Source organism: Salvelinus fontinalis, chromosome 32 (assembly GCF_029448725.1).
Source record: "Salvelinus fontinalis isolate EN_2023a chromosome 32, ASM2944872v1, whole genome shotgun sequence".
Lineage (NCBI taxonomy): Eukaryota > Metazoa > Chordata > Actinopteri > Salmoniformes > Salmonidae > Salvelinus > Salvelinus fontinalis.
Window position 1 is genome coordinate 19,003,816 of NC_074696.1, and position 18,642 is coordinate 19,022,457.

The 18,642-nt window shown below is 46.7% G+C and overlaps 1 protein-coding gene across 4 annotated transcripts in view; it reads right to left on the reverse strand.

Moving 5' to 3' along the window:
• Positions 1-16,987, reverse strand: part of LOC129830835 (epsilon-sarcoglycan-like) — a 35,008-nt gene extending 18,021 nt beyond the window's left edge. Inside the window, exons 1-3 of one of the 4 annotated variants that reach the window (XM_055893604.1) lie at positions 16,638-16,987; positions 8,138-8,260; positions 7,683-7,840 (exon numbers count right to left, since the gene is read on the reverse strand). In XM_055893604.1, coding sequence (XP_055749579.1) covers positions 7,683-7,840; positions 8,138-8,260; positions 16,638-16,674 — 318 coding nt within the window. In that variant the 5' untranslated portion in view covers positions 16,675-16,987. Of the gene's footprint in view, positions 1-7,682; positions 7,875-8,137; positions 8,261-16,637 lie in introns of those variants that run through there. The other 3 variants (XM_055893602.1, XM_055893603.1, XM_055893605.1) reach the window with 3 other exon arrangements.
• Positions 16,988-18,642: the final 1,655 nt, after the last annotated feature.

An 18,642-nucleotide genomic window follows, 5' to 3' on the forward strand; every position in this document is an offset into this window, starting at 1 on the left:
AGACATCCTCCTCCCTCACATGGTACCCTTCCTGCAGGCTCATCCTGACATGACCCTCCAGCATGACAATGCCACCAGCCAAATTGCTCGTTCTGTGCATGATTTCCTGCAAGACAGGAATGTCAGTGTTCTGCCATGGCCAACAAAGAGCCCGGATCTCAATCCCATTGAGCACCTCAGGGACCTGTTGGATCGGAGGGTGAGGGCTAGGGCCATTCCCCCCAGAAATGTCCGGGAACTTGCAGGTGCCTTGGTGGAAGAGTGGGGTAACATCTCATAGCAATAACTGGCAAATCTGCTGCAGTCCAAGAGGAGGAGATGCACTGCAGTACTTAATGCAGCTGGTGGCCATACCAGATACTGACTGTTACTTTTGATTTTGAACCCCCCCCCCCCCCCCTTTGTTCAGGGACACATAATTCAATTTCTGTTAGTCACATGTGTCACGAATATTACCGAAGGTGACTCCCCTTCCCGTTCGGGTGGCACTCGGCGGTCGTCGTCGCCGGTCTATTAGCTGCCACCGATCCTTTTTTCCTTTTCGTTTATGTCTGTCTATTGTTTTCACCTGTTTCTTGTTAGGGTTTTGGGAGAGGTTCTATTTAGGTTAGTTTCGCCCGCTAGTGTTTGTGCGGGCTTATTTTGTGTATTCATGTTGTACGTCGTGAGTGATTCTTTGATTGTGGGATTTTCGCTATTCAGCTTTATTTTAAACAGTGGACTGTGGGTTGTTTTACGCCTGTGTTTTGGCACCACCCGTTTGTACCTGTTCCTGTTTTCATGCTGTGGAATTAAAGCGTTTTTTCCCTGGAATACTTTTGCTCTCTCTGCGCCTGACTCTGCACCCATCATTCACCTGACGTTACAGAAGCCCGCACCCTTTGATGGAGTCAGCAGAAGCAGCGACCACCCCTCTCCCCACGATGGAGGAGAGAGTCCAGCATCATACATCTATCCTACATCGCATTGGTTCGGCAATGGATCAGATGATGGAGAGGATGGATCGTTGGGAGAGGAGTGGTCTCCCTACTACCCCACCTACCCTCCCACCAGCAACACTACCATCTCCTCCAGCGGGAGCCAGTGCCAGCGTCCTGCGCATCACGCCTCCGAGGGAGTACGATGGAGCAGCGGCCGGTTGCCAGGGATTTCTTCTCCAACTTGAACTCTACCTGGCCACCATTCGGCCTGCTCCCTCGGACGAGGAGAGCGTGAGTGTCCTCGTTTCCTGACTGTCGGGTAGGGCCCTGGAGTGGGCCAACGCCGTATGGAATGGACCCGATTCAGCGAGGGGTCACTACCTGGAGTTCACCCGCCGTTTCCGGGCTGTATTTGATCATCCCCCGGATGGAGGAGCGGCGGGTGAGAGGTTGTTCCATCTCCGGCAGGGGACGAGGAGCGCGCAGGATTTTGCGCTGGATTTCCGTACTTTGGTTGCTGGAGCAGGGTGGAACGACAGGGCCCTGATAGACCACTACAGGTGTAGCCTAAGGGAGGACGTCCACAGAGAGCTGGCTTGTCGGGACGCTACGCTCAGCTTGGATGAGTTGATCGACATGTCAATACGGCTAGACCATCTGCTGGCTGCTCGCGGACGTTCTGAGAGGGTCCTGTCGGTTCCACCTCCAGCCCCCCCCCCCCCCCCCCCCGCTCCCATTCCTATGGAGCTAGGAGGGGCTGCGTCTAGGGAGACCGGAGGAGGAGGCTCCTCCTGCACCCATTGTGGTCGGAGAGGACACACTTCCGGTCGGTGCTGGAGGAGTCCATCTGGGAATCGAGAGGGCAGGCAGAACACTCCTCGGTCACCTCAGGTGAGTCAGCACCACACTCTCCCAGAGCTTCCTGTTGGTCACATGTTTTTGTTAATCTTTTTTCTAAGGTTTTTCCCATCTCTCCAGCATAAGGCGCTAGTCGATTCAGGCGCAGCGGGGAATTTTATTGATCGCGGACTCGCTAAGAGGTTGAGGATTCCGCTCGTTAAGGTAGACCCCCCTTTCCCTGTGCACTCTTTAGATAGTCGACCATTAGGGTCAGGGCTGGTCAGGGAGGCCACAATTCCTTTGGAGATGATTACGCAGGGGAATCATAAGGAACGGATTAGTCTGTTTCTTATCGATTCACCTGCGTTTCCGGTGGTGCTGGGGATTCCCTGGCTGGCTATTCACAATCCGACGATTTCGTGGAAACAGGGAGCTCTACAGGACTGGTCTGATGAGTGTTCAGGCAGGTGTGTAGGAGTTTCCATCGGTGCGACAACGGTGGAGAGTCCAGACCAGGTTTCCACCGTGCGCATTCCCGCTGAGTATGCCGATTTGGCTATCGCTTTCAGTAAAAAGAAGGCGACCCAATTACCACCCCATCGACAGGGGGATTGCGTGATAAACCTCCAGGTAAACGCTGCACTACCCAGGAGTCATGTGTATCCTTTGTCCCAGGAGGAGACGTTGGCTATGGAGACATATGTCACGGAAGCTCTGGGACAGGGATTCATTCGGCCCTCCATGTCACCCGTCTACTCGAGTTTCTTTTTTGTGAAGAAAAAGGATGGTGGGTTGCGTCCGTGTATTGATTATCGAGGTCTCAATTCCATCACGGTGGGTTTTAGTTACCCACTACCTCTCATCGCTACGGCGATGGAATCATTCCACGGAGCACGGTTCTTCACGAAACTGGATCTCAGGAGCGCGTATAATCTGGTGCGTATTCGGGAGGGAGATGAGTGGAAAACCGCGTTTAGTACTACATCGGGCCATTATGAGTACCTCGTCATGCCGTACGGGTTAAAGAATGCTCCAGCTGTCTTTCAAACCTTTGTTGACGAGATTCTCAGAGACGTGCACGGACAGGGTGTGGTGGTGTATATTGACGATATTTTGATCTACTCCGCTACACGCGCCGCGCATGTGTCTCTGGTGCGCAAGGTTCTTGGGCGACTGCTGGAGCATGACCTGTACGTGAAGGCGGAGAAATGTGAGTTTTCTAAACAAGCCGTTTCCTTCCTGGGTTATCGCATTTCCAGCTCGGGGGTGGATATAGAGGGTGACCGCGTAAAAGCCGTGCGTAATTGGCCGACTCCGACCACGGTAAAGGAGGTGCAGCGGTTCTTAGGGTTTGCCAATTACTACCGGAGGTTTATCCGGGGTTTTGGTCAGGTGGCGGCCCCTATTACCTCACTGCTGAAGGGGGGCCCGGTGCGCTTGCAGTGGTCCGCAGAGGCGGAGAGATCTTTCTGTCGTTTGAAGGCGCTGTTCACCGACGCGCCAGTGTTGGCGCATCCTGACCCCTCTTTGGCGTTCATAGTTGAAGTGGACGCATCCGAGGCTGGGGTCGGGGCTGTGCCCCTCCCAGCGCTCGGGTACGCCACCGAAGCTCCGCCCCTGTGCTTTTTTTTCGAAGAAGCTCGGGCCAGCGGAGCGGAATTATGATGTGGGGGATAGGGAGTTGTTGGCTATGGTTAAGGCTCTGAAGGTGTGGAGACACTGGCTTGAGGGGGCTAAGCACCCTTTTCTCATCTGGACCGACCACCAGAATCTGGAGTATATCCGATCAGCTAGGAGACTGAATCCTCGTCAGGCAAGGTGGGCCATGTTCTTTACCCGATTTCGGTTTACGATTTCGTATAGACCAGGTTCCCTCAATACTAAGGCTGACGCGCTGTCCCGAGTATACGACACGGATGACAGGTCCATCGATCCTACTCCCATCATTCCGGCGGCTAAGCTGGTAGCACCGGTAGTATGGGAGGTGGACGCGGACATCGAGCGGGCACTAAGGGCGGAACCTGTGCCTCCACAGTGCCCGGAGGGTCGTAGGTATGTGCCACTCGCTGTTCGTGATCAATTGATTCGATGGGCTCATAGTCTACCCTCGTCAGGTCACCCGGGTATTTCAAGGACGGTGCGAAATCTTAGAGGGAAGTACTGGTGGCCTACTTTGGTGAGAGACGTGCGATTCTATGTCTCCTCCTGTTCGGTATGCGCTCAGAGTAAGGCTCCTAGACATTTGCCACGAGGGAAATTACAACCCCTCCCCGTTCCACAACGGCCGTGGTCCCATCTATCGGTGGATTTTCTTACTGATCTTCCCTTGTCTCAGGGGAACACCACTATCCTGGTCGTTGTGGATCGGTTCTCTAAGTCCTGCCGTCTTATCCCGTTGCCCGGTCTCCCTACGGCCCTGCAGACTGCGGAGGCACTATTTACCCATGTCTTCCGGCACTACGGGGTGCCCGAGGATATCGTTTCTGATCGGGGTCCCCAGTTCACGTCCAGAGTATGGAAGGCGTTTATGGAACATCTGGGGGTCTCGGTCAGCCTGACCTCGGGGTATCACCCGGAGAGTAATGGGCAGGTGGAGAGAGTGAACCAGGAGGTGGGTAGGTTTCTGCGGTCGTATTGCCAGGACCGGCCAGGGGAGTGGTCAAGATTCATCCCCTGGGCAGAGATGGCCCAGAACTCACTGAGCCACTCCTCTACCAACATGTCACCATTTGAGTGTGTGTTGGGGTACCAGCCGGTTCTGGCACCATGGCATCAGAGCCAGACCGAAGCTCCTGCGGTGGAGGAATGGGTGCAGCGCTCTAAGGAGACCTGGAGAGCCGTCCAGGAGTCTTTGCGTCAGGCGAGTGGACGGCAGAAGAAGAGCCCTGACCGTCACCGCAGTGAGGCCCCCGTGTTTGCACCGGGGGACAGGGTCTGGCTCTCGACCCGAAACCTGCCCCTCCGCCTGCCCTGCCGGAAGCTGGGTCCGCAGTGTGTAGGGCCATTTAAAGTCCTGAGGAGAATAAACGAGGTGTGTTATCGATTGTTACTTCCTTTGTATTATCGTATTAACCCCTCGTTTCATGTGTCTCTCCTCAGGCCGGTGGTAGCTGGTCCAATGCAGGAAGGTGAGGTTCCGGAGGTCCCTCCGCCCCCTCTGGATATAGAGGGGTCCCCGGCGTACGCGATAAAGTCCATACTGGATTCCAGACGCCGGGTGAGGGGCATGCAGTACCTCGTGGACTGGGAGGGGTACGGGCCGGAGGAGAGGTGCTGGGTCCCGGTGGGGGATATATTGGATCCAAATCTACTAAGAGAATTCCATCGCCTCCATCCGGATCGCCCTGCGCCTCGCCCCCGGGGTCGTCCCCGAGGCCGGCGTCGGCGCGCTGCGAGGGCCGCGCGTCAGGAGGGGGGTACTGTCACAAATATTACCGAAGGTGACTCCCCTTCCCGTTCGGGTGGCACTCGGCGGTCGTCGTCGCCGGTCTATTAGCTGCCACCGATCCTTTTTTCCTTTTCGTTTATGTCTGTCTATTGTTTTCACCTGTTTCTTGTTAGGGTTTTGGGAGAGGTTCTATTTAGGTTAGTTTCGCCCGCTAGTGTTTGTGCGGGCTTATTTTGTGTATTCATGTTGTACGTCGTGAGTGATTCTTTGATTGTGGGATTTTCGCTATTCAGCTTTATTTTAAACAGTGGACTGTGGGTTGTTTTACGCCTGTGTTTTGGCACCACCCGTTTGTACCTGTTCCTGTTTTCATGCTGTGGAATTAAAGCGTTTTTTCCCTGGAATACTTTTGCTCTCTCTGCGCCTGACTCTGCACCCATCATTCACCTGACGTTACAACATGTCTGTGGAACTTGTTCAGTTTATGTCTCAGTTGTTGAATCTTTTAATGTTCATACAAATATTGACATGTTAAGTTTGCTGAAAATAAACGCAGTTGACAGAGAGAGGACGTTTATTTTTTTGCTGAGTTCATATTCTATATTTGATTCTCCAAAGTAGCCACCCTTTGCCTTGATGGCAGCTTTGCGCACTCTTGGCATCATTACAACACTGTATATAGACATAATATGACATTGAAATGTCTTTTGGAATTTTTGTAAGTGTAATGTTTACTGTACATTTTTTTTTTTCACTTTTGTTTATTATCTATTTCACTTTCTTTGGCAATGTAAACATACAGTTGAGGTCGGAGGTTTACATACACCTTAGCCAAATACATTTAAACTCAGTTTTTCACAATTCCTGACATTTATTTCTCGTAAAAAATCCCTGTATTAGGTCAGTTAGGACCACGATTTTATTTTAAGAATGTGAAATGTCAGAATAATAGTAGAGAGAATTATTTATTTCAGCTTTTATTTCTTTCATCACATTCCCAGTGGGTCAGAAGTTTACATACACTCAATTAGTATTTTGTAGCAATGCCTTTAAGTTGTTTAACTTGGGTCAAACATTTGGGTAGCCTTCCACAAGCTTCCACGATAAGTTGGGTGAATTTTGGCCCATTCCTCCTGACAGAGCTGGTGTAACTGAGTCAGGTTTGTAGGCCTCCTTGCTCGCACACACTTTTTCAGTTCTGCCCAAACATTTTCTATAGGATTGAGGTCTGGTCTTTGTGATGGCCACTCCAATACCTTGACTTTGTTGTCCTTAAGCCATTTTGCCACAACTTTGGAAGTATGCTTGAGGTCATTGTCCATTTGGAAGACCCATTTGTGACCAAGCTTTAACTTCCTGACTGATGTCTTGAGATGTTGCTTCAATATATCCACATGATTTTCCTGTCTCATGATGCCATCTATTTTGTGAAGTGCACCAGTCCCTCTTGCATCAAAGCACCCCCACAACATGATGCTGCCACCCCCATGCTTCACAGTTGGGATGGTGTTCTTCAGCTTGCAAACCTCCCCCTTTTTGCTCCAAACATAACGATGGTTATTATGGCCAAACAGTTCTATTTTTGTTTCATCAGACCAAAGGACATTTCTCCAAAAAGTACGATCTTCGTCCCCATGTGCAGTTGCAAACCGTAGTCTGGCTTTTTTATGGCGGTTTTGGAGCAGTGGCTTCTTCCTTGCTGAGTGGCCTTTCAGGTTATGTCGATATAGGACTCATTTTACTGTGGATATAGATACTTTTGTACCTGTTGCCTCCAGCATCTTCACAATGTCCTTTACTGTTGTTCTGGGATTGATTTGCACTTTTCACACCAAAGTACGTTCATCTCTAGGAGACAGAACACATCTCCTTCCTGAGTGGTATGACGGCTGCTTGGTGCCATGGTGTTTATACTTGCGTACTATTGTTTGTACAGATGAACGTGGTACCTTCAGGCGTTTGGAAATTGCTCCCAATGATGAACCAGACTTGTGGAGGTCTACAATTTTGTTTCTGAGGTCTTGGCTGATTTCTTTAGATTTTCCCATGATTTCAAGCAAAGAGGCACTGAGTTTGAAGGTAGGCTTTGAAATACATCCACAGGTACACCTCCAATTGACTCAAATTATGTCAATTAGAAGCTTCTAAAGTCATGACATAATTTTCTGGAATTTTCCAAGCTGTTTAAAGGCACAGTCAACTTAGTGTATGTAAACGTATGACCCACTGGAATTGTGATACAGTGAATTATAAGTGAAATAATTTGTCTGTAAACAATTGTTGGAAAAACTGCTTGTGTCATCCACAAAGTAGATGTCCTAACTGACTTGCCAAAACTATAGTTTGCTAACAAGAAATTTGTGGAGTGGTTAAAAAACGAGTTTTAATGACTTCAACCTAAGTCTATGTAAACTTCCGACTTCAACTGTATGTTTCCCATGCCAATACAGCCCCTTAAATTGAATTGAAATTGAATTGAGAGAGAGAGCAGGCAATATACTTCAGCTGCATTAGCAGTAAATGGAGCCACACACCTCTATGATGGTGGCCTTGCCCACGTGTTCGGCAGTGGGGGATCCGTAGAGCACCCCATCGCTGTGGGAGGTTCTCTGGATGTAACGCAGCCAGCCTGGCCGGTCTGGGTAGCCCATCAGATTGGTGTTGAAGGTGATGGGGTCGTTGCTGGAATCCCCTGTACGGACAGACGTTGGTACATGTACAATCCCCTGTACGGACAGACGTTGGTACATGTACAATAAACGCGCCCAGCCTAGTAGTTAGTCAACTAGACCCTGATAGTGTGAGATGTAAATGCTACTCTGACACTGACATTTATGCATTTACTGTATTGTAGCTTAGCTAAATATATGTTATTACCGAATAGATGAGTATTTATTATTAGTATTAATAATAAATAGGTACTAGTAGTAATAGTAAAATGAGTAATCTGGTTGTTATTGAATTGAGAGATCCAATGAGGAACACAGACCAGGTTTGGGATAGGGGGGAAACTCTCCTTTGAAGTGCTCTCTCTCCAGGACGTGGACAAACAGCACACCTGCAGACGGGTAGACGTTCCGGTCGGCGTGCAACGTCGACAGGATGGTGACCACTGGAGCACAGAGAGAGGACACCGAGGTAATTAGCTAGGGGTCCTGTGTGTGGGGGAGGCAATGCGTGTGTGCGTGTGTGTCTTCATCATTACAGCCCCTACCAACTGCATTCAGGAGGGAGAAAATGTCCCTTTCCAAGGTGAAAATCTCCATCATGTGTACATTGTTCAAGTTCTTTGTTTCTGGCCATTTTGAGCCTGTAATGGAACCCACAAATGCTGATGCTCCAGATACTCAACTAGTCTAAAGAAGTACAGTTTTGTTGCTTCTTTAATCAGAACTACAGTTTTCAGCTGTGCTAACATAATTGCAAAAGGGTTTTATACTGATCAATTAGACTTTTAAAATGATAAACTTGGATTAGCTAACACAACGTGCCATTGGAACACAGGAGTGATGGTTGCTGATAATGGGCCTCTGTACGCCTATGTAGATATTCCATTAAAAATCAGCTATTTCCTGCTACAATAGTCATTTACAACATTAACAATGTCTACACTGTATTTCTGATCAATTTGATGTTATTTTAATGGACCAAAAAAATAAAAATCTTTCAAAAACAAGGAAATGTCTAAGTGACCCTAAACCTTTGAACGGTAGTGTATGAGCTTAGTTCAACTGTCGTACCCCATCAGAACCCAAATGTTTGTCAACAATGCACATTTAAACAAACACTCTATAGCCTCAAAACATGATTAAAAGTATACTCTTAATGTAATGGATGGTCAGTCCTTTCCTCCATACCTCTGTCTATTCAATTGAGAGTGGTTATATTTCACCAGCCCCATACCTCAGCCTTTTTGTTGTTTCAACCCCTGATTCCCACTTTAATTGATCTAGAAATCTATTTGGAGGCTGCTGGCTAAATTGGGAGAGCTGGTACATACGTTTTCTTTCCTTGCCAAACAAGGCCAGTAGTATATAGCCAGAGAAGTTTAAGCTATTCAGTCTCGTCTTTGATATAGGCCTAGCCTAGTGTTGATGAGTGCAGGAACACTCAGCCAGGCACCCAGGCTACAGTCGACTTGTCAGTAGTTATTAAAGGCCTATGATATCAGGAACACGAGAGTCAGAGGGCCAGAGCAGTGAATGGTTGTCAACAGCAGTAGGGAGCTGCAGTACTGGGATTCAGTCAGCCTCTTAAAGCTACAGTCTGGGATTCCAACAACCAAACAGCCGCCCTGCCTCTTATTTTGGTGTACAGCTGTCGGATGGGGGTTCTGAAAGGGTAAGACAGTTTTGCTCAGCTCATTTATAAGTTATGTTCCACAATAATGAACGGCTATATATAATTAATTTAAAAGTCAAAAAAATGATCCCAATCCCAGACTGTTCTGGAACCTAGCGTACCTTCTTCTCTGTCTCATACTCCCTGACTCCATTATACCACAACCTACTGTTTAGACCCACTCCACTTAGAACACAAACACACGTATTCTTTATTCAGGAAGTGTTGCAGAGGCAAATGGAAGCTCTTAAGATGGTTTATGCAAGATAGAGCTGGAGGTGTTGTGTGCCATTACTCTCTGTCTCCCCCTCCTCTCTCCTCCCCATCTTCTTCTCTGGTTTGACAGTGTTTCTCTTTCTATACCTCTTCTACCTCCCCCTCCTCTCTCCTCCCCCTCTTCTTCTCTGGTTTGACAGTGTTTCTCTTTCTATACCTCTTCTACCTCCCCCTCCTCTCTCCTCCCCATCTTCTTCTCTGGTTTGACAGTGTTTCTCTTTCTATACCTCTTCTACCTCCCCCTCCTCTCTCCTCCCCCTCTTCTTCTCTGGTTTGACAGTGTTTCTCTTTCTCTACCTCTTCTACCTCCCCCTCCTCTACCTCCCCCTCCTCTACCTCCCCCTCTTCTTCTCTGGTTTGACAGAGCGTTTCTCTTTCTCTCTCTTCCCCTCCCTCCTCCAGTGGAGCTACGTCTTTTATCACTATGGGAAAGGGAGTGCGCAGGGAAGGGAGGGAGGGGGTAGAACTGCAGTACAGTGTGTGTGTGTGTGTGTGTGTGTGTGTGTGTGTGTGTGTGTGTGTGTGTGTGTGTGTGTGTGTGTGTGTGTGTGTGTGTGTGTGTGTGTGTGTGTGTGTGTGTGTGTGTCAAAGAGAGAGAGAGCGAGAGAGAGGGAGAGACAGCTCCACTGTTCATGACTGCAGACAAATAACTTCAATTCCATTAGCAGGAAATGGAGCCTGGAAGAGATGATGAGATGAACATACACTACATAACCAAAAGTATGTGGACACCTGCTTGTCAAACATCTCATTCCAAAATCATGGGCATTAATATGGAGGTAGTCCCCCACTTCGCTGCTATAATAGCCTTCACTCTTCTGAAGGCTTTCCACTAGATGTTGGAACATTGCTGCGGGGACTTGCTTCCATTCAGCCACAAGAGCATTAGTGAGGTCAGGCACTGATGTTAGGCGATTAGGCCTGGCTCACTGTCAGCGTTCCAATTCATCCCAAAGGTGTTTGATGGAGTTGAGGTCAGAGCTCTGTGCAGGCCAGTCAAGTTCTTCCACACCGATCTTGACAAACCATTTCTGTATGGATCTCACTGTGTGCACGGGGGCATTGTCATGCTGAAACAGGAAAGGGCCTTCCCCAAACTGTTGCCACAAAGTTGGAAGCAAAGAATCGTCTAGAATGTCATTGTACTGTATGCTGTAGCATTAAGATTTCCCTTCACTGGAACTAAGGGGCCTAGCCCAAACCATGAAAAACAGCCCCAGACCATTATTCCTCCTCCCCCAAACTTCACAGTTAGCACTATGCATTCGGGCAGGTAGCGTTCTCCTGGCATCCGCCAAACCCAGATCCGTCCGTCGGACTGCCAGATGGTGAAGCGTGATTCATCATTCCAGAGAACGTGTTTCCACTGCTCCAGAGTCCAATGGTAGTGAGATTTATGCCAAACCAGCCGACGCTTGACATTGTGCATGGTGATCTTAGTCTTGTGTGCGGCTGCTCTCCCATGGAAACCCATTTCATGACGCTCCTGACGAACAGTTATTGTGCTGAAGTTGCTTCCAGAGGCAGTTTGGAACTTGGTAGTGAGTGTTGCAACCGAGGAGAGACAATTTTTATGCGCTACGCGCTTCAGCACTTGACGGTCCCATTCTGTGAGCTTGTGTGGCCTACCACTTTGTGGCTGAGCCGTTGTTGCTCCTAGACGTTTCCACTTCACAATAACAGCACTTATAGTTGACCGGGGAAGCTCTAGCAGGTAAGAAATTTGACGAACTGACTTGTTGGAAAGGTGGAATCCTATGATGGTGCCATGTTGAAAGTCACCGAGCTCTTCAGTGCAGGCCATTCTGCTGCCAATGTTTGTCTATGGAGATTGCATGGCTGTGTGCTCGATTTTATATACCTGTCAGCAACGGGTATGGCTGAAATAGCCCAATCCAGTCATTTGAAGGGGTGTCCACATACTTTTGTATATATAGTGTAGGTCCCTACTCCCTACTGGAAAACATGTTACCATCATCATCTTCATTCTTCATCATCGTTATGACATACTGGGAGATTTGGGTCGCTTTCCCGGACACAGATTAGGCCTAGTCCTAATTGGACTAAAAATCACTTTCAATGGAGAATGAACATACTTTTTAGACCAGGACTAGGCTTAATCTGAGTCTGGGAAAAAAATAAACACACCAAGAGTCCACATTAAGGGTTAAACCACACTGGTACAGAAGAGATTACAGACAGCCCAGTCAGATTACGCTAGCCTACGTCCTATCCAGTACACACAGTTGTCTGAAGCACATTCAAAATCAGACTGTGAACAAATGTCTCAATGGACTTTAACCAAACAGATCTAGGATCCCCATCTGAATCAAAACACTAAACATTAAAGTGTCCCAGATGTCCTTTGTCCCCGGGGACCTGGTCACAGAAAAAGGCGGTCAATGATCTAAGCGGTTGTATAGATGTGAAATAATCACACGCTTGGGATCAGTGGACTGTGACGAAGCCATAGAAATAGAACCGGCCTGGCAACCGCTAACCTGCCCGGCAACCACTACTGCACATTGAGCTATGATCTAGGCTACTCCTGTAGCTAGCTGAATGTTCCAATATCAGCACACCATAAAACTAATGGTGCATCCCAAATGGCACCATATTCCTTACATAGTGCGCTGTCCCTATGGGCCCTGGTCAACAGTAGTTCATTATATAGGGACTAGGGTGACATTTTGGGAAGCAGCCCAGGTCTTTCAGTGACCCTCTCTTAAATCACACTCAAGTATATTATTCTATTAGGCGTCACACTACAAAACCAATGGTGGTCACAGGCACAGCCAAGGTCTAGCATCGACCCTTCCTTTCAGAGACGCTTGATGCGGTTTAATTAACACACATTGCCCACAGACGTGTCTGCCCATAGAATGAGACTTACTAGAATGGATATCCCCATTCAAGTTAACATTCCAAATTCAATTTCTATGTGTCAGCCCAGATGGCTTTCCCCAGGTCGCCGTCAGTCTATTTCTTAGAGGCTCCAAGAGGGTCTGCATCCTAAATTGCACCCTATTCCCTACATAATGCAATACACTCTTAGAAAAAAAAAGGTGCTATCTAGAACCTAAAAGGGTTCTTAGCTGTCCCCATAGGAGAACCATTTTGGTTCCAGGTAGAACCCTTTTGGTTCCATGTAGACCTGGAACCCAAAAGGATTCTCCTTTGGGAACAGCCAAAGAACCATTTTGGAACCCTTTTTTCTAAGAGTGTACTTTTGACCAGAGCCACATGTGCCCTGGTAAAATGTAGTGCAGTAGCCTATATTGGGAATAGGGTGGCATTTGAAACGCATTTGAGAGACTCCAGCCAAAGAAAGCAGATATCATTGGCTAAGCTAATGACAGGCCGTGCTAATAGCATCAGATCTGCTTACACCTGGATCTGTGGGCACAGCAAGGCCTTCTGGAGATGTTGAACCAAAAGCCTACTCTAATACATCACCCATTAATGGTTAATGGTAAACTCCCTAACCACGAGATAATCTCGAGGGAGCCATCACACACACACACACAAACATACTAACACATACACACACACACACTCACATGTATATAGGCTAGTGTACACACGCACAAAACACACACACACCTTGCCATGTTCCCTTGCTGCAGATCACTAACAGAATGGATAACCCTTCTTTTATGCCTTTAGGGACCAACCCGACCTTGGGCACACAGCAGCCTCAGCCAAAAATAGACTTTATTCATGTCATTGGCCACACATAGAAAAAAAGAGCTTGTCTCCTGAAAGGCTGGCTAGGCAGCAAGGGGATGTCCTCTGTCCTGTTATTCTTTCCAATCAGCAGTGTAAGGTGGAGGAAGGTGGATCAGTCTGTAATTTCCGGTCAGGGGGAATGCATGTGTATTTAGTTCTCATTAGAACTACACAGACTTATGGGAGCGCTATTAGATGAGATCTAGCCTTTGGTCTCTCTCTAGACTGGAGTGATCCTACCTGGAAGTGAAACTGTGCTCTGTGTCTGCCTCTATAGACAGTGGTCGCTAGCAGGGGAAACTGTGCTCTGTGTCTGCCTCTATAGACAGTGATCCTACCTGGAAGTGAAACTGTGCTCTGTGTCTGCCTCTATAGACAGTGATCCTACCTGGAAGTGAAACTGTGCTCTGTGTCTGCCTCTATAGACAGTGGTCGCTAGCAGGGGAAACTGTGCTCTGTGTCTGCCTCTATAGACAGTGGTCGCTAGCAGGGGAAGCTGTGCTCTGTGTCTGCCTCTATAGGCAGTGATCCTACCTGGAAGTGAAACTGTGCTCTGTGTCTGCCTCTATAGACAGTGGTCGCTAGCAGGGGAAACTGTGCTCTGTGTCTGCCTCTATAGGCAGTGATCCTACCTGGAAGTGAAACTGTGCTCTGTCTCTGCCTCTATAGACAGTGGTCGCTAGCAGGAGAAACTGTGCTCTGTGTCTGCCTCTATAGACAGTGGTCGCTAGCAGGAGAAACTGTGCTCTGTGTCTGCCTCTATAGACAGTGGTTGCTAGCAGGAGAAACTGTGGTCTGTGTCTGCCTCTATAGACAGTGGTCGCTAGCAGGAGAAACTGTGCTCTGTGTCTGCCTCTATAGACAGTGGTCGCTAGCAGGAGAAACTGTGCTCTGTGTCTGCCTCTATAGACAGTGGTCGCTAGCAGGGGAAACTGTGCTCTGTGTCTGCCTCTATAGGCAGTGGTCGCTAGCAGGGGAAACTGTGCTCTGTCTCTGCCTCTATAGATAGTGGTCGCTAGCAGGAGAAACTGTGCTCTGTGTCTGCCTCTATAGATAGTGGTCGCTAGCAGGGGAAACTGTGCTCTGTGTCTGCCTCTATAGATAGTGGTCGCTAGCAGGGGAAACTGTGCTCTGTGTCTGCCTCTATAGATAGTGGTCGCTAGCAGGAGAAACTGTGCTCTGTCTGCCTCTATAGATAGTGGTCGCTAGCAGGAGAAACTGTGCTCTGTGTCTGCCTCTATAGACAGTGGTCGCTAGCAGGGGAAACTGTGCTCTGTGTCTGCCTCTATAGATAGTGGTCGCTAGCAAGGGAAACTGTACTCTGTGTCTGCCTCTATAGATAGTGGTCGCTAGCAGGAGAAACTGTGCACTGTGTCTGCCTCTATAGACAGTGGTCGCTAGCAGGGGAAGCTGTGCTCTGTGTCTGCCTCTATAGACAGTGGTCGCTAGCAGGAGAAACTGTGCTCTGTGTCTGCCTCTATAGACAGTGGTCGCTAGCAGGGGAAACTGTGCTCTGTGTCTGCCTCTATAGACAGTGGTCGCTAGCAGGGGAAACTGTGCTCTGTGTCTGCCTCTATAGGCAGTGGTTGCTAGCAGGGGAGGACCACAGCAAACTCAGACGTCCCTACTGTCCCTATCCTGAACTTGGAGCACAACCATTCTGGACTAAGGTAACAATGAGCATCTTTTCTCGTTCCAGGGAATGGGGTCTTTTGGAGAAGGTAAGAAAGAAGAAGTAGGCTATTGTCTAGGATTTTCAAAATGTTATTATTTTCTTGGTCTCTCGATAGGCGGGCTCTATAGGTTGACGGTATCGTTGCATTAAAAACTCAGTGAGCATCAACATTTTAACTATCAACTGAAAGTCTCTTAACAATACAAAAGTTACAGTAGTTAGGTAACCAAGCAAAGGCTAATTTACAGTAAACTCGAATTTACAGTAAACTTGAATTTACAGCCTCTCTAAATAATACAGTTATGGCTAGTCAGGATTAGACTGTGACTCAAGAAATCGAAAACAACCAAAGAGCACAGATTACAAACAAAGCAGAAGAGGTTACACCACAGTATGTTACATTCAAGACAAATGTGTCCATTAATGGGAAACTACTTGAGCATATCTTCATATTATGATGAGCGGCTGGGCTCAGTGGGGAGTCACAAGATGTGCACCACTGCACATGCCCACTCACCGTCTTGAGGGCAGTTCTCTGCTTCAAACCCAGAGTATCCTGTAGTTGGTTATTTCTTCCAATCACATCATAATAATGTGTGACACGGGAGACACGCACAATGAAAACTTAATAGGCCAACAAACACAAACAACAGTCATATTTTAAACCTTTTCTCAAACTGATTAGAATATGTTTGCAAAACAATTACTATTCACATTAAATTCAAATATTAGAATTTTAATTCAAACACTGAATGCCTCCCTCTAATGTCTAGCACATCTAGACACGATGCACAATTCATCAATTCCCAACGTTGTAGCTGTGATTAAATAATATTCACGTGATGAGGAAAGATGTTTCTACACGTGATTACTATAGTATTCAATATGGCTTTTGTAGCCTAGGCTACACATAGCAGACTAAACTCCACTCCAGGCTACATGTCATGCAAAAAAATCCTAACGATATGAGAAATGCAAGATGAAGAGTAACATCTTCTCATGAATTGCAGGACTGATGACCAACTGTAGCATAGACGTACTAGGTGTAATAATGTTGGTAGTTTATTATACATGTGTAACACCTGGGCTAAATAAGGTGATACATTGTGTCCGTGAAAGAGAATGTTGGAGGAACATGCTAACCAACAACACATTCTTGGAGGAATGGCAACATTGTTGCAAAATAACGTTAATAGTTATATTGTAGCTACTAATAACTAACAATACCATATCCCAAATAGCTCGTTTGCTATCTAGATAAATACAAGTAGATTTAAACGACAAGGCACCTTTCTCCCTGAATTACTTGATAGCAAGCTAACGTTAGCTATTTGTTCCATGACAGTGGGAAGAAATGACCAACCCACCAACCACATAGCTGTACCACGCTAGCATGCTACTAGCTAACATTCATAACATGAAAAAGCATGCCTATTTCTCAATATTTCCATTTTAAATCTATACATACCCATATAAATCCATACGAGAACAACCGTTGTGTCCATTTTTCATTGGAGTCGGGTGAATTTTACATGGAAATATATGATTTTCTCATCGCTAGTGGTTTGACAGCCATAACAAGCATCCCTGAAATTCCAGCCTCCGCCTCCTCCTTCCCGAGCGCTTTCATTGGTTGGAACATCTGGCGCAGAAACTGGAAAATAAGATGAGCAGTCGAATGAAAATCTATAGCAAATTACGCAAATCAGTGGGGCAACTCCTATCATAAAAACGGGTGTGATGCAATTTCAACTAAGTTAAAAAGCATCACAATTTCAATTTACATAATCGAATCACTAAAACAACGATCTGTCCTCTGTGTTTCTGTCTGTCTCTCTCTCTCTCTTTCTCTCACTCCCTCCCCCCCTCTCTCTCCCTCTCTCAATTCAATTTCAATTTAAGGGGCATGGGAAACATATGTTTACATTGCCAACCAAGTAAAATGGATAATAAACAAATGTGAAATAAACAATAAAAAAATAACATTAAACATTACACTCGCAAAAGTTCAAAAATAATAAAGACATTTCAAATGTCATATTATGTCTATATACAAATAGTTAAAGTACAAAAGGGAAAATAAATAAACATACATTTCGGTTGTATTTACAATGGTTTTTGTTCTTCACTTGTGGTCCTTTTCTTGTGGCAACAGGTCACAAATCTTGCTGCTGTGATTTCACATTGTGGTATTTCAGCCAATAGATATGGGAGTTTATCAAAATTGGATTTGTTTTCGAATTCTTTGTGGGTCTGTGTAATCTGAGGGAAATATGTGTCTCTAATATGGTCACACATTTAGCAGGAGGTTAGGAAGTGAAGCTCAGTTTCCACCTAATTTTGTGTGCAGTGTGCAAAAAATTAGGTGGAAACTGAGCTGCACTTCCTAACTGCCTCTCTCGCTCTTAGCCTTGCTTCTAAAATTATGTAGATGTGATATTGACCCTGCGTGACCAACACAACCCCTCCATCCCTACCACCCCTCCTTGCAATGTGTAAGTCCAGCTGTAGAGAGGGCAGTGAGATGTCTGAGAACTCTATTAAAATCTGTTCTCCCCCTGTGGTGAACCAGAGCAGACAGATGGCCATGCTCAGCCCCTCAGCCCCCTTTCCTCTTTGGGCTATTCAGCTCAGACAAGGGTCCTGAAGAAGGAAGAAAGGGTCAGTCAGACTCTTAAAGGCCCAGTACAGTTCAAATTCATTTTTTCTGTGTTTTGAATCATATTGTGAAACAGCTGATGAAACTAACACTGTAAAAGTCTGAAAATATTTGATCAGTGTTATTTTCTGGTTGAAAATCCAATCTACACAGGACCATCTAATTAGCAGGTTTGCATGGGCGGGGGTTTCGGCTATCCATGATGACATCATCATGCAGTAAATTAGTTAATAGACAAATAACAAACGTAGTTCCAAACCTTTCTGCCAATAACAGAACGGTTTCAGCCCCCCCCCCCCCCCCCCCCCTCCCCACTCAGATCACTCCCAGACAGGGAGGAAATCTATTACAGTAAGGTACTTAATTGTTACCCAGAAATGATTTGATATTGATATAAAAACAGCTGCATTGGGCCTTTAAGTCTCCATCTTGCTCCCTTGGAGTTTATTATGCTGGACACAGATACAGCAGGACACACTGGTAATGCTTTTTCCACCACAAGTCTTTAGAAAGGTTCTGTTCCGGCATATTTGGGTGTGATCAACGATACGGTAGTATATTAAATGTGTAGAGATTTTTTATAATAATCTTGATTGGGTGCATTCAATGCACTGTGAAGAATAGCATAGCATCTCCTGTTCTCTGCAGTGCCAGGATGTTTTTCTCTCTAAATTTCGGATTTTTTTTTAAGGTTGCTTAGCAACATGTAGAGATTTGAGGTGCTAGTAATTGTGGGTGGAGATGGTGAGTGTATTTCATAATATAGCCTATATACTATAGTCTATATGGGGATTCCCATTCATTGACCAGTTGA